This window comes from Protomyctophum parallelum (assembly GCF_964188405.1).
Source record: "Protomyctophum parallelum genome assembly, chromosome: 4".
Taxonomy (NCBI): domain Eukaryota; kingdom Metazoa; phylum Chordata; class Actinopteri; order Myctophiformes; family Myctophidae; genus Protomyctophum; species Protomyctophum parallelum.
In genome coordinates, this window is record NC_139700.1 from 20,177,696 (window position 1) to 20,191,832 (window position 14,137).

Below are 14,137 nucleotides of genomic sequence, written 5' to 3' on the forward strand. Positions count from 1 at the left end.
CTTAATTCACTGTTTTTGGACTAATTTATTACATTATGCAGTATATCCAAAGTAACTAAATGAAACTTAAATGTTTTGCCCAGATAGTGCCTTATGCCAAGCATCATATAAATAATATATTTGATGATAATGTTTGTTGTAAATGTAAATTATTTCAGGTTACCTTGATTAACAACATGCCCAGCTAGTGAAGCATCTCTCAATATACTACTTTATCTGCTTTTAAGTTTAATAATACTCAAAAGTAACTATGCGACTTGGTTATCCATCCATGTATTGGTAAAATAGATTAAGGGCAGAATAATTTAATAACTCTGAATAAGGCAGACAGAATGGTTTACATTGAGAAGAACAATGTTAAAGCAGGTAAAGCAGTTGTTCATGTGACACATGCTGCAGGACACACACATCGTAGCATTTAAATCATACGTTTTGTATTTGTCAGGATAATGCACTGACCCATCACAAAGATAATGATGCAGTATGTCCACAGGCACACCGTTGATCCAATCAGCACCAAACTCGCCACAAAAACTGTTCAGGGGGATCCCATCCCACCAGAGGCTATGGCGCATCTGTAGCCTATAACCATGCAATTTTAAACAAGGCACAATCTCAAAATTCCATAGTACAAGTACATAGTCAAGTCCATTTGGCATAATAATTTGTACAAGAAGGGGACAGGGAGAAGCATAGGCCTACCCATTTTGGGCGGGAACCCCTTTTGGTGCATTACGTTATGCTTTGGCTATTGAAAAATAGCAGATCTACAAGCTCATAGCGCGCCACCGAGTGGCACGCTACGAGCTTGTAGGTCTGCTATTTTTGAAAGATCGAAGAACCACTGACATAGAAACATAGCTTTTTCAGAAACCTGTCAGGATGTAGAAGTCATTTTTAGACATGATCTCAGGTCAAAATGGGCTAATGCTTATCGAGACCTACCCCTGGCTCAGTTTGCATAAATAAAGTAAGTATTTACCGCACGCACACTTTAAGGATACATTAATTTACATGGTGTTTTGCACACATTATCCTCCCACACATGTCACGTGACACCTCACACACACTCACACAACTCTCTCATGTGAGTCAAGATGGCAAAGAGCTATGCAGAGCACGAGTGTCACTGTGGAATGGGTGGCACAGGTCTAGCTGAAAGTATGACAATAATAACATTATCAATGAATGTAGTAACTACTGTATATATTACTATCACATGAATAGTCAAGGGCCACATGCGTCAGGGCCCCCCAGGGGCCACAGGTACACAGACTCCAATCCACACCAAACTAAAACATAGTCCTCTAGTCTAAACTTTAGACTATTCTAAGTTTGCATATCTATTAGATCTATTTCATCTGACTGATATCACCTGATATTTACCTGTGAAACACACACTGATGGCAGAGGAGTAGTGCACCTTGTCGTGACTACTACACTATACTATCTAAGTGGTATAAAAGTGGTATTCTGTCCCTTTGTCAGACTTTTGTCCATGGTGTCACTGTATACCTTTTTTTTTTTTTTTGATTTGATTTATTTAGAAAAGCAATCATAATACAGCATTATAATCAGCGATCCAAGGATTACACAGTAAAGTCCAAAGACTTATTTCCACTGGGGTCCTCTCACACTGAACGGAACAATACTTTAAAATACATCACAAATACATAACATAACATATACATTACATACACAACACAACAAGTACGTCCCTATCCATCCCTCTAAGATGACCCTTCTTAGGGGAACCTTTTCCAGTAGCAATTTTTTTGTCTTCTGTTTAAATGTCCTCAAATTGGAGGTCAGTTTAACACTGGATTCCAGGCTATTCCACTGTGTGGCTCCTATATAAATGAATGAGCCTTTGCCCACTTTACTTTTAAAAGCAGGGAGCACCACATCTGCAATACTGGCTCTGGTGAAATGGTTGTGTACCTCGTTTACCTGCCTGAAACATGTTCTTAAAACTTCTGGGACCTCTCCGTATTTAATTTTATGGACCATGTTTAGTCTAGCCATTGTAACCTTTGATTCAACTGGGAGCCAGTTCAGCTCTCTGAACTGGTTCCTTCCTATATGGGTTCTGGGTTCCATCCCTAGTATAACCCTGATCAGTCTATTTTGAGCTGACTGTAGCTTTGTTTTAAAAGACTTAATCAAGCCCTCGAACCATGATGTACACGCAAAATCAAAGTGGCACAGGATAAGGGAGTTTGCTACCACTAATTTTGTCTCCCTATCCATGTATCTTGCTGTTCGAGCTAGAAACTTAGTCAGTCCGGAGACCTTGTTTAGCACCTTGCTGGCCATATTTCGGCCGTCTAAGTTACCCTCTAAAATACAACCCAAGTATTTCACTGATGATTTTGCTGCTATGTATTCCGAATTTATTTTGATCTTGAAGTCTGTAGTGCTTCTTCCTAATTTGATTTCCGAGCCAAACAGAATTGATTCTGTCTTCCCTGAGTGTAAAGATAACTTATTATCTATAAGCCAGGAACTAACATTGGCTACTTCCTCAGTCAGGGAGCTTTCTAATGTGGTTTGATCCTTGTGGGACATTAGCAGTGCAGAATCATCAGCGTACAGGAACAAATCACAGTTACAAGCATCTGTCATATCATTCACGTACACTGAAAATAGGGCTGGACCTAGAATGCTTCCTTGTGGAACTCCACATTCCATGGTGTTTGGGTCAGATAAAATGCCATTCACCTCTACCCTTTGTTCGCGCCCCGTCAGATATGATTTGAACCATTTACATGTTGCCCTGTCCGCCCCCAGAGCCTCAAGCTTGCTCGGTAACCTACAGTGGTTCACTGTGTCGAATGCTCGCCGTAAATCCAGCAGCACCATTCCACAAAGTTTTCCATTGTCAACTTCTTTCCTAATTTGTTCTGTTAAATATAATATGTGTCGGTTGAGTACGATTTTCCAAAGCCAGATTGGAGTTTATACATTAGGTTATTCCTATTTAGGTATTCATTTAGTTGCTCATTAATCATCTTCTCGAAGATTTTTGATACCGAGCTCAAAATTGACACCGGTCGGTAGTTACCGGGGTCATTTTTGGCTCCTTTTTTAGTATTTTAGATCTTGTGGGAAGACACCCTGTTCTATGGATAGGTTGAAGATGTAAGTGATATATGGAGCTATCTGTGCTGCTGCATCCCTTAAAAAGAGAGGAGATATACCATCCAGACCTGTGGCCTTTGCACAGTTAATCTCAGAAAGCATCCCTGAGACCGCCTCCACTTCCACCTTCTGCAGGGAGAATGAGTTAGAGGTCACCCCCTGGTTGTCATAGAAGTTCCTAACCCTGTTAATGTCAAAAATACCCGGAGAAGCCGGCAATTTAGCGACCAGCTCTGCTGCTACATTATTGAAATAATTATTGAATTGGTTTGCCACTATTTGCTTATCAAAAACCATCTCATCATTGATTTTAAGGCCGATCTTGCTGCCTTTATTATTATTGACTTTATTACCTGCTCCTAGCTCTTTTAGGGTTTTCCAGAGTTTTTGTGTGTTACCTTTATTCTACCTTCATGTTATATCATTAGTAAGCCACTTGTACTAATGCAGTAGCTTGGGAAGCCGGTATGCATATCAATGTTTTTGCTGTTTTGCCTATTTCTATTGGGGTCCTTTGTAATCAATTCATCAAAATGAATTAATTCCAGGCAAATGTCAATGCAAATGTCAATGCATAGAAGATGAGTGCTCCTGGAGATGTCATTGCAGTTCCAGGATCTACAGAAAGGATATATGTATTTAAATAATATTTACTATTCTATAATGGACATTTGCTTTAAAAACAAAGTAGTTATAGTGACATAATATTGTTATTGGCCTGTTTGGTTTTTCTCCCCTTCATTTTGAAAACGTATCATGCTTTCATGTCTGTTTTCATCATATGTGCACAAATGCCATTTATATTATCATTCTAAAATATCATTTTATCATTGTCAGATTACATACACATTATTTTGTATCTCAAAGCTAAGGCAGGCAACATCCCACTTCCAGTGGGAAGGCAAGGGCATGCTATGCAAAAGACCAAACTTCCTAGCAGGGTAGATAAGCACATGTGCATCAAAGAGCAAATAATTAAATTTAATTCATTTGAAGGCAAACATCCTGATAGGTATTGCCTGTCAGTGCAATATATCGTGCATTTGGAAATTGGAATAAAATAAGTGTTGAATGAGAGTTGATCTGCTTTTGGCTACAGCCACACAACACATTTTAATTTAAAAACATATCTTAAAATGAAAACACATCCACAGCCACACAGAAATGTTAGCTAAAATCATCTCCGTCCACACTGCAGTCCTGAAAACCCTACATTTGGCAGTCATTTGACAACAATGCAATCAAGTAGCCTAGTCCCTTGAGAGAATAGAAAAATAAGTAAAAAAAAGAAAGGACACAAAGGTAGTAGGCTATTGTACATTATAGAGTCATAAAGATTGACCATCATCAGTACACAACATCTAGGTCACAAGGCAACATGCAAGAGCTAGACATGAATAGTCAGACTACAGACTATCAAAAGTCATGACATGGAAAAATAAGTAGGCTGTAACTGCTGCAATTATTCCTAATTTGTTTTGTATTTAAGTTATTTGCTGCTCATGTTTGCTTATTCAATACATGTCCAAGTTGGACCGGAAGTGCCATTGTTTGGCTAATGCGGAACCCTTTATATGGCCGTCTGATGTCAGGTAGACGGGAGACATGGTTGCACACCTGTCATTTGACAGTGATGCAGAAGTTCAAGTTTATGTGTCGCTGTGTTCATGGCCATGGCATGGGCACTAGTGATCTTCTCATTCCGTTATGCTTAGAGCAGCCAGTAAGGTATTTATTTGAGTGTATTTTCTTTATTTCATTCATGCTTTATGCTGTGTTGTTTATGCCATGTTATACTAAGCATTTGTTTATGTTTTGTTGTTGTTTATCAGTTCGACGTTGGTTTGTGTGCTTCACAATAAATCCATCAGTATGCAGAACAACTGACTCGTTTTCGGACAAGAGCAGAGGGATGCAATGCTGGATGGAGGCCTACCTGGAGGGGAGAGAACAGATGGTGGAGATGAACGGAACACTGTCCCCGCCCCCCTCCCAGTGAGCTGTGGCGTCCCACAAGGAAGCATACTAGGGACTTTACTGTTCCTATATGTTAACGTCATGACATCAGCTTGTGACTGCAACTTGTTCCTGTTCGCAGACGACTCAGCACTGCTGGTCTCGGACAGGAACAAACTGCAGGTTGAAAAGACCCTCAGCTCTGAACTCGGTAGAATCTGCACCTGGCTCGCTGATAACAAACTATCCTTACACCTGGGAAAAACTGAATCCATTCTCTTCGGATCAAATAGTAATCTCAGCAAGGCAGATGGCTTCTTGATTAGAGTGGGTGACAACATTATCACACGGAAAGATGAAATTACCTACCTAGGTTCCATCCTGGAGGCCAATCTTTCCGGTGATAAAATGGCCACCAACGTAATCAAAAAAGTCAATCAAAGAACAAGATTCCTTTACAGGATCTCCTCACTGGTCAACAAAAACACCTTGAAGACCTTAACAGGAGCCCTCGTACAAGGTTTCTTTGACTATGCATCCACCTCTTGGTACCACAGCACCTCAAAGGCCCTTAAAACAAGGCTCCAGACCTCCCAAAACAAACTGGTCAGGCTCCTACTTGGCCTCACCCCCCGAACCCACCTCACCCCTGCCCACTTTGACAGGCTGGGATGGCTTAGGGTCGACGACATCAGTACAGCATCTTGCAATGGGTCTGGTCCACAAGATTCGATACACCACTAAGATACCCATGTACCTGTCTAAATACTTCCTTAATGTAAACGAAGTCCACACCCACAACACCAGAGGGAGTGCAACAAACCATGTACAACCCAGATTCGGCACAAACAAGGGACTAAATTATTTTCTTGACTCCTTCAAAACCTCTCTCAAAGGGCACCTACGGATGGCTGCAATTCGAAACTGGCCTCTGTAAAATCTGAATTCCCCCCCACCCCCCCACCCCCCTTTCCCCTCACTGTGTATGTATCTTTTCCCTTTTTGCTTCCTATATGATGAATTCCTGTTCTGTTCTTTAACTATACATAGAAGTGTCTATTTGTATGTCTCTAAATGTTTTGATGAATTGAACAATGTGGACCCTGTTGTAAACAAGTGTAATGCTTAATTAGTGTGGTTGCCCGAATGGGCAACCAGACTCTTGTAACTGTGACACTTTATTATTTCACTGGAGTAGTCTTTATTTTGACGCTTTATACCTCCCACACTGTACGCTGTACGCACTTGAGCCATATGTCAAATTGACCGGAAAAATCGGGAATCGTGTGCTTGTATTTTGTTAAGAGAAATGTTGTATAGTTTAATTGATATGAATTTATTAGTGAATTAAATTTCCCCATTGACATGAATGGGAAAAGGCAAAAATTCACATTCAAGTATTTGTTCCTCGGAGACTGTAATCACTATAGTTACAAAACTTTTAGGGATAATTCAACATTATCCCTAAAATTATTTAACCTTAAAATTTTATCGGTCGGCCTCATGGTGGCGCTATAACAGCCCACTTTACCTTTTGGCTTATAACTCTTGAACCATAGGTCGTAAAATAAAAAATATTTTTTCCCTGGATTCCTTGGGTCATGACGCATCTCCCCATATAGGCCACGCCCATTTCCGCCATGATAGATTTTCCGCCATTTTGAATTTTGTCCAAAACACACTTTTTGCTTTTCCTCCTACAGATTTTGTCCAAATCTCACAGAAATCGGCACACGTGATCTCTGGACCCATCCAATTAAAACTGAACTGCAGAATTTTGAAAGTGCGTATCGTTCGGCCGTAATCGTCTTCCGAAGTTAGTAGGAGGGGCCTATATCACAAAAAATGCCATAAATCACGAACGGAATGTCCAATCCATCCCACATTTCAATCACATGTCCGGGGTGGTTCAAAAGCAATTCCATTTTCATCCATAGGGGGCGCCGCAAATGCGAGAAATGTAACCGTTTGTCGCAAAAACATGAATTTCGGGGGTTAAATCCCCTCCGAATTACTTACGCATGATCTAAGGCGTGACTTGAAATTGTAATTGGCTGGCAATACTAGTGGGAGGGGCATATGTAAGCCACTGCGGCAACCACACTCTGCAATTTTTTTAAATTGCGAATTTTCTAGTTGGGTCGTCCACTCACAGTCTTTGTATTGAGTTTGTGCTTGAAATGTACTGTAATTCTACAAACTGTTAATAAATATTTCAATCAATCAATCAAAAGTGATATAGGCCTAAAGACTAAGGTACAATTTACAAGATATAGGCTATACCAACTCAACTCCATATAAACCAGTGGTTCCCAAATAATTGAGATTATAAAAAAAAAAAAATTGCCAGTTAATTATGGTATGTGTGATAGGTGAGTTTTAAATGGATAAATGCTGTTCACTGGAATGGAATAAAAAGTGACAGTTTTAATTTTTACTGGGGTCACAGGTCAAAAAGTGCCGTTTCCAGACCAGAGTGGATGTCCTTTTGTGCGCGTTCGGAAATAGCGCACTGAGCCCACTGTGCAATGCAAACTAATAGGCGAGTGCGCTCCGGTGTGGTATTTCCGAAGAATACTCTGGAGTGGACGCTGGACAAAAAACGGCTCTGCGTGTGTCAGCCATAGGTGTCAGCTGCCGGTCAGCTGGCCTCGTACACTCGATCCCCCACGTGGCACCGCCCCCCTTTGAATGTCGTCATCTAAAACGATTACTTCCGTGTTAAATAACAACATCCGCCGCCATGCAAAGAAGAAGAAATAACAACATGCTGCCTGCGCTTGGCTACTAGGCTAGCGATTAGCGAAGCAAACAGAATGGTCTCTTCTGTTTGATCAGGATCTAATAATAATAATACTCCAAAGCAACTACTACCGGTATGCCACTTATCGTGATGTGTGGTTATCCCTGTAGTGGTAAAACACGAAGGGCAGAAGAATTAAAGAACTACTTTGAACAGAACACAGACAGAAAGGTTTACGTTGTGGGCGATGGGACGATGGGCGTTGAGAAGAACACTGTTTATGCCGGTAAAGTCATCATGACATGTCATGGACACTACATTTTTACAATTACCACACAGTTTAGTTTGAAAGCTCTATAATTTAGGCTGCTGCCTGTCACAAAACCAATATACGTCACAAATGGAAGATCTTTTCAGAATGTGAAAAAATGCTTCTAATTCTGACAAAGGGTAGTCGTATCTGTTTCAGATTCACAAAAGGAAAAAAATGTCAGAGGGAGTTTAAAAGCTGAAGTAGAGAGGTGGGTTGTCCCCCCCCCCCCCCCACCCCATTTTGTAACATGATTTGAATTGGATTAAGATCTAGCATGATAGTCATTTAATAAATGCATTTATTCCTTGTTCAAAACATCTGTTTAGGAGGGTCAACAAGGATGATATTGTAATTTTGGATTCATTAAATTACATTAAAGGTAAATCTTTATGAATCTCATGTACTCTCAAGCTGCATTTACCAGTATTAAAGGCATTGGGCTTTCTTTACACCTTTTACATTTCATGTATCCTGCAGGTTACAGATATGAGCTTTACTGTATCATCAAACACACACAGACACCTCACTGCCTGGTAGGTACAAAAGAGAAAATGTTTTGTAATTTTGCCAAATGCACTTGCTATTTCAATTAACTAAAGCAAATACATTGTATGGCTTTTTTTGTGAAGGTGTACTGTTTGACCACTGCTGAAGTGAGTTCACAATGGAATGCCACCAGGGACCCTGCTGAGCAGTTCACCCAGGAGATGTAAGTGAGAAGGCACAACAAAGTTCCTCATTATGCACAGCTACAATTGCTTGTTTTTTCTAAGCACATTATTTCAGTTGAATTAACCACTTGTCTAAAGGCCAGTCCACACCGATGCAACTCCTAGCAACATGCAACTACTTTCAACCATTATCCAGACCTGAGTGCACCATAGGCTCACATGGTTCTAGTTATCCACAATGGCAGTTGCATTGGTGTGGAGTGGACTGGCCTTTAAAGCATATATTCTTTGTTGACTGGACTGGGGTTTATATTAGTTCCCTCTACACCAAAAATGGATGATCTACAAGCTCAAAGCACATTGCAACTAGTGAGCTTGAAGATCCGTTTTGTTTTTAGTTTTTTGCCAAATGTTTGCCCCAGAATATGGACTCTACGGTGTGGTTTAGGTGTTGTGCATTTATCTTGTCTCTTCTTTATTCTTTTTGTAGCTTAGATGCATTAGTTCTGAGATATGAAGCTCCTGACTCCAGAAACCGATGGGACAGTCCTCTTTTCACCATCCAGAAAGAGGACACGCTTCCGTTTGAAGTAATCTCTGACGCCATTTTTAAAAGAAAAGCACCGCCACCGAACAAGTCTACACAGAGTGTGAGCAATTCTATCAGATGATCCCTGGGCAGGCTTTCAACAGCTATTCATAAATCCACTACTAAGGACTAAGGTTGATTTAAAGAAACACAAAATTGGAGAACAGAGTGCTGCATGGATTGGATATTAAATAGCCAAAACATGGCTGCAGGTTCTCTTTGGTGGGGTGTAGAAAGTGAAAGGCCAAACATGAATTCAGATGAGGAGCAGAAACCATATCTATATAAGAACTAGTTTGTGTGCTGCAGCCAATTTTTATTTATTGATGTGTAGTTCTTGACTTTGTAAATAAGTTACATTACATAGCTAGACTTTGTAAGGACTAAACACAAATCTGGTGCAACTCTCTCAGATTGCATGCTTACAGGCATAGAGCTTAAGCAAAAATAAAGTAGGAGAACCCATAGCCATTGGTCTGCCATTAAGCTTTTTGCAAGCAGGATGTATTCTTAGATTAGATGGTATTTCTTTTAAAGTGAGGTGGGTAGTTCTTACCACTATTTGAAAGTGTATTCAATTAAACCACTTTTAGGGAAGCACAGAGGAAGATAACATTGGGAAGTGTTGAAATGGAAGGCTTGTTATGGTTAGTAATGTTATGGTAGGATAGAGTGTTGCAAAAAGGCCTTGTACACACCTACAAGGACAGGTGCGTCGGAGCCGGCAACCAAATGCGAATCATGAGAAGAAAAGGGGCCCGCACACTGTCTTCACTTATAGCAGTAGTTTTATTCAGATGACAACGAAGGTCGTTTAGACCGAAACGTCATCTGAATAAAACTACTGCTATAAGTAACATGCTCCATGTTACTCTAGACCAGAGCTGGAAATCATAATTAGTACAGTGTCTTTGCCAACAAAATTTTGTTTTTTAACTCTGCAGCAACCATTGTCCTCTACGAACTTTTTGTATGAACTGGACAAGATCACACAGGATGTCTTAATGGTGAGTCTCTTTTGAATTTTCTGTGCCTTCTGACAGACACCCCTTTACTTATTTAATCTTGTCTGTGTTCTATCAGTTGTACTAATAGTTTGATTGACAACTACCATTAACTACCATTGTTGTGGTATAAGAGTTTTGGGCTTTGGGCAAGCCAGTCTTTATTTGTGCATCGAGTGTCCTTGCAGTGTGTTAGCATCAATCACAAGTCAAATAACTTCTACAACAAACATGTATTTTCTTCTTCCCTATGCCAGGCAATTCTCAATGCACAGAAGACGTGTGTTCCTGGAGATGTCATTGCAGTACAAGGAGCTACAGAAAAGATATCCTTATAATGTTTACTATTCCGTAACCAGAATTTGTTTTCAAAAGTCAATACTTTCATCATCTAATTAATTGCATAATTGTATTATACTTGCATACATGTGTTTTTATCTTGTATTTGCACAAATAAGGTGTCATTCATGACTATATTAGCATTCTAAAATATTAACTTTTCATTACCTGTCAGTCTGTCACATACTATTTATATCTCAAAGCCTAGGCAGGTGATATTCCGCTTCTACTGGGGAGGCAACATCACCTTGCAACTTAATGACCAGACTTCCTTGCAGTGTGAGCTGATTACATGTGCATCAATAATATACTTTATAATTGAATTCATTTGAAGGCAACTGAGCATTATGATAGGTATTGCCTGTCAGCTTATGGTAGTATATTTGGATAGAAGTATTTAATGAGAGTTACTCTGAGACATTCTCAGAAGCCAACACTTTGATATTCCCCTATGCATCACTTTTGAAATGATTACCCAGTCAAGATCAGAATCAACTTTATTGTCACGTCACAGTTTTACAGGTGTAACGAAGTGCTTAACTATTGAGCACACATTTTTTGAGTGGTGCAACCACTCCAAGGAACAGCAATGTCCGTGTTCACCTATGCACCTATGCATGTGTTCACCCGTCTATGTGACGTTAATGAGCACCAGTATCAGTATGACTAGGGGCGCTGTTGTGCCAGAAACAGAGAGAGAGAGAGAGTGCTGCACTGTTGCCTGCTAATGAGAGAGCGAGGGAGAGAGAGAGGGGGGGGGGGGGGGAGTTGCACCACTCAGTTCACACGGGTGTGATTTTGTTTAAGGTGCCAAATATACCGATATTTTATTCTCAATAATCTCTGACATCCACTTCTAATACTTACAGTATTATCTCTTTATAATATAACTTTAATACCTCTGACGAAGAAGCATATAGTATTGTTGAAATAGCTACGTGTCGTGAAGAAAAAAAGTGGAATGTCCGCATATAATTCTGCTCCCCGTCTTCTTTATTTCAACCTATAAAACAACAAGCCCGGAGGGACGAAACATTGTTTTATAGGTTGAAATAAAGAGGACGGGGAGCAGAATTATATTGTGCGGACATTCCACTTTTTTCTTCATTTGATCACTTTTTGGGTCCAGCACTGTATTTAAAAACTGGGATGTGCATATCGTTTCCCTTCTTTATGAAATAGATACGTGTCCAGAACAAATTCATTCCCCAGGCATGATTCAGATATAGTAATCCAAAGGACAGTCTTCCTCCCCCATTAATCAATGTAGCTCTGATATTTTTTTTTAGCAAATATCTTTTTTTACCTCTGCAAAGGAGTGTGCAATTGTTCCATTATCCATAGAAAGGGCTTTTATAATATAATTTCCAAGTAGCCTTGGTCCTTGGTTACTTGAATCAATAAATTAACTAGTTGTATTATGAGTGTAGCCTATACTCTTTAAACGTTCATTCAGTTGACATTGCGAGAGACTCGCCTGTCAAAATAAGCTGATCTACCAGTTCATGCAGTGCGGTGCTTTGTGGACCACTGCGTTCACTCGGAGATGAGATCTGTGCATTTTGCAGGAATGTGATAACGTTTTTCACCCGAGGACAGATATTTCCTGTTGCCTTATATGGCGTGGAATAGGTGTCGATGTTCAATTAAACCGACGACACCAGGCAAATGGCTTGGGGAAAGAGGCGAAATGAGATACACGGGCGATCCACACAAATTAAGTCATTACGCCACCTTTGGTGAATGGTGAATGACACATGAGCTTGATCAGACGGATTAATACACTCATTACGCACTTCATTTACACCTGGTTGTAAATTTCTGTTGTGAATCTGGCCCTTAGTGTGTATTTTGTAATTGCACTTCTCCATTTGTTTTAATATCCTTAACCCAGTGTTATACATTGAGCTCACCAGGAGCTTCAACATGGCAGAGTTACGTAAACTGCGGCGGCAGTTCATCAGCTATACCAAGATGCACCCGACAGAGAATATTGGACAGATTGCAAACATGTTTGTGCAATATTTAAACAAGAGTCTACACTGATTTCTTTGTTTCATTGTTTTATATTTTTGGAGGCAATAAAAACAACATATTTAAATCTTGTTTTGCACATATGCATGTCAACTTATTTTATGTCAAATAGATAAGTGATTTTTGGTGAAACAAAGTTGCTTTTTAGAGTAGTATATTTTGATGGTAATCATTGCTATAGTGTTTGTCCAGCTCTTTAATAAACAAATTCCTTTTTACGGTGGGTTGCAAATTTCAGCCAATCAGTCAGTACCCGATTAGTGTCTTCAATTTTGTAGTTGCACTGTGTTCAAGTTCTACTTTTGTCTGCTCATTTCTTTGTATCATCACTTCCAATTTCACTTGTTTAATATGTATCCTGTTTGTGGTCAGCTGGAGAGACTGTGAGAACTGAACATAGCAATAATTTCGAGGTGCAGACCGTGCCGATGGCCTAGTAGTGGGTAAGGCGCACACCAAATATTGGCTCTTAATGTAACCTCAGTGAGTCGTGGGTTTGATTGCCGAACAGCGGCCTTTGCTGCATCTCCCTTTACTGTAACTTCACTTTACTATCCAATAAAAACAGAAATGCCTAAAAGGAACAAAGCAATTATTACAATCAGAATATAAAGCTATTCAACTCTTTAACAAATGAAAACCCCTTACCCTAATTTAATTGTCCCAAGTCCCAACTATAAATACAATTATTTACAATTCTCATATTTCAAAGCTGACCATCTGTGATCTGCAACTCATGATCTGAATCTGAACAAAAGCCTATGAAACCTGCTAATGGATATTAGGCTGTTGAATACCGGTACACACACACACACACACACACACACGATAGCATAATATACAATTATCCAATACTGTAATCAGCAAGCCAAATAAGAGATAAACTGTTCCCCTTATTTGTGTTACATGTAACAGCTTTAAGTTTCGTTGAAAGTTCCTTATTCCTTGTGTGGGATTTGTGAACAACACAGAAATCTGTGTATAGTCACTTTTCAAATAATGTTAAAGTTTTTGAAGTTCTGATACTGCCTGAAAATTCACTGGTGAAAAATTGCAAAAGAAAAAGTGCAAACTACCATCACAGCCAAAGACTTGCTGCTTTAAACAATTTTAAGTAGTAAAACCAACTTTCATTTGTGCAAGTGCAAAAAGACATTTGATTTTGTGCTACATTAAAAAGCAAGATGAGCATCCTGATTGTCATTTATGAAATCAAACGTATTTTCTTTTATTATAAATACATTTACTTTAAAGGTACAACATCAAAATAAGAACTGTTTACAAATTGTAGTTCTTACATATTCAGACAACTCTTAGAATGCATTTAGAATAAATATTTATTAAGCA

The 14,137-nt window shown here is 39.5% G+C and overlaps 1 protein-coding gene across 2 annotated transcripts; it reads left to right on the forward strand.

Moving 5' to 3' along the window:
* Nucleotides 1-7,849: 7,849 nt before the first annotated feature.
* On the forward strand, nt 7,850-12,862 carry kti12 (KTI12 chromatin associated homolog). 2 transcript variants are annotated; one of them, XM_083762587.1, is made up of 9 exons: nt 7,850-8,126; nt 8,310-8,361; nt 8,480-8,532; nt 8,631-8,686; nt 8,783-8,862; nt 9,315-9,474; nt 10,358-10,420; nt 10,675-10,743; nt 12,659-12,862. In XM_083762587.1, exons 1-9 carry the CDS (start codon nt 7,976-7,978, stop codon nt 12,800-12,802), a joined length of 828 nt encoding a protein of 275 aa, XP_083618713.1. In that variant the 5' UTR covers nt 7,850-7,975; the 3' UTR covers nt 12,803-12,862. The 2 variants fall into 2 exon arrangements, with proteins under 2 accessions (XP_083618713.1, XP_083618712.1); XM_083762586.1 differs by lacking the exons at nt 8,310-8,361; nt 8,480-8,532.
* Nucleotides 12,863-14,137: the final 1,275 nt, after the last annotated feature.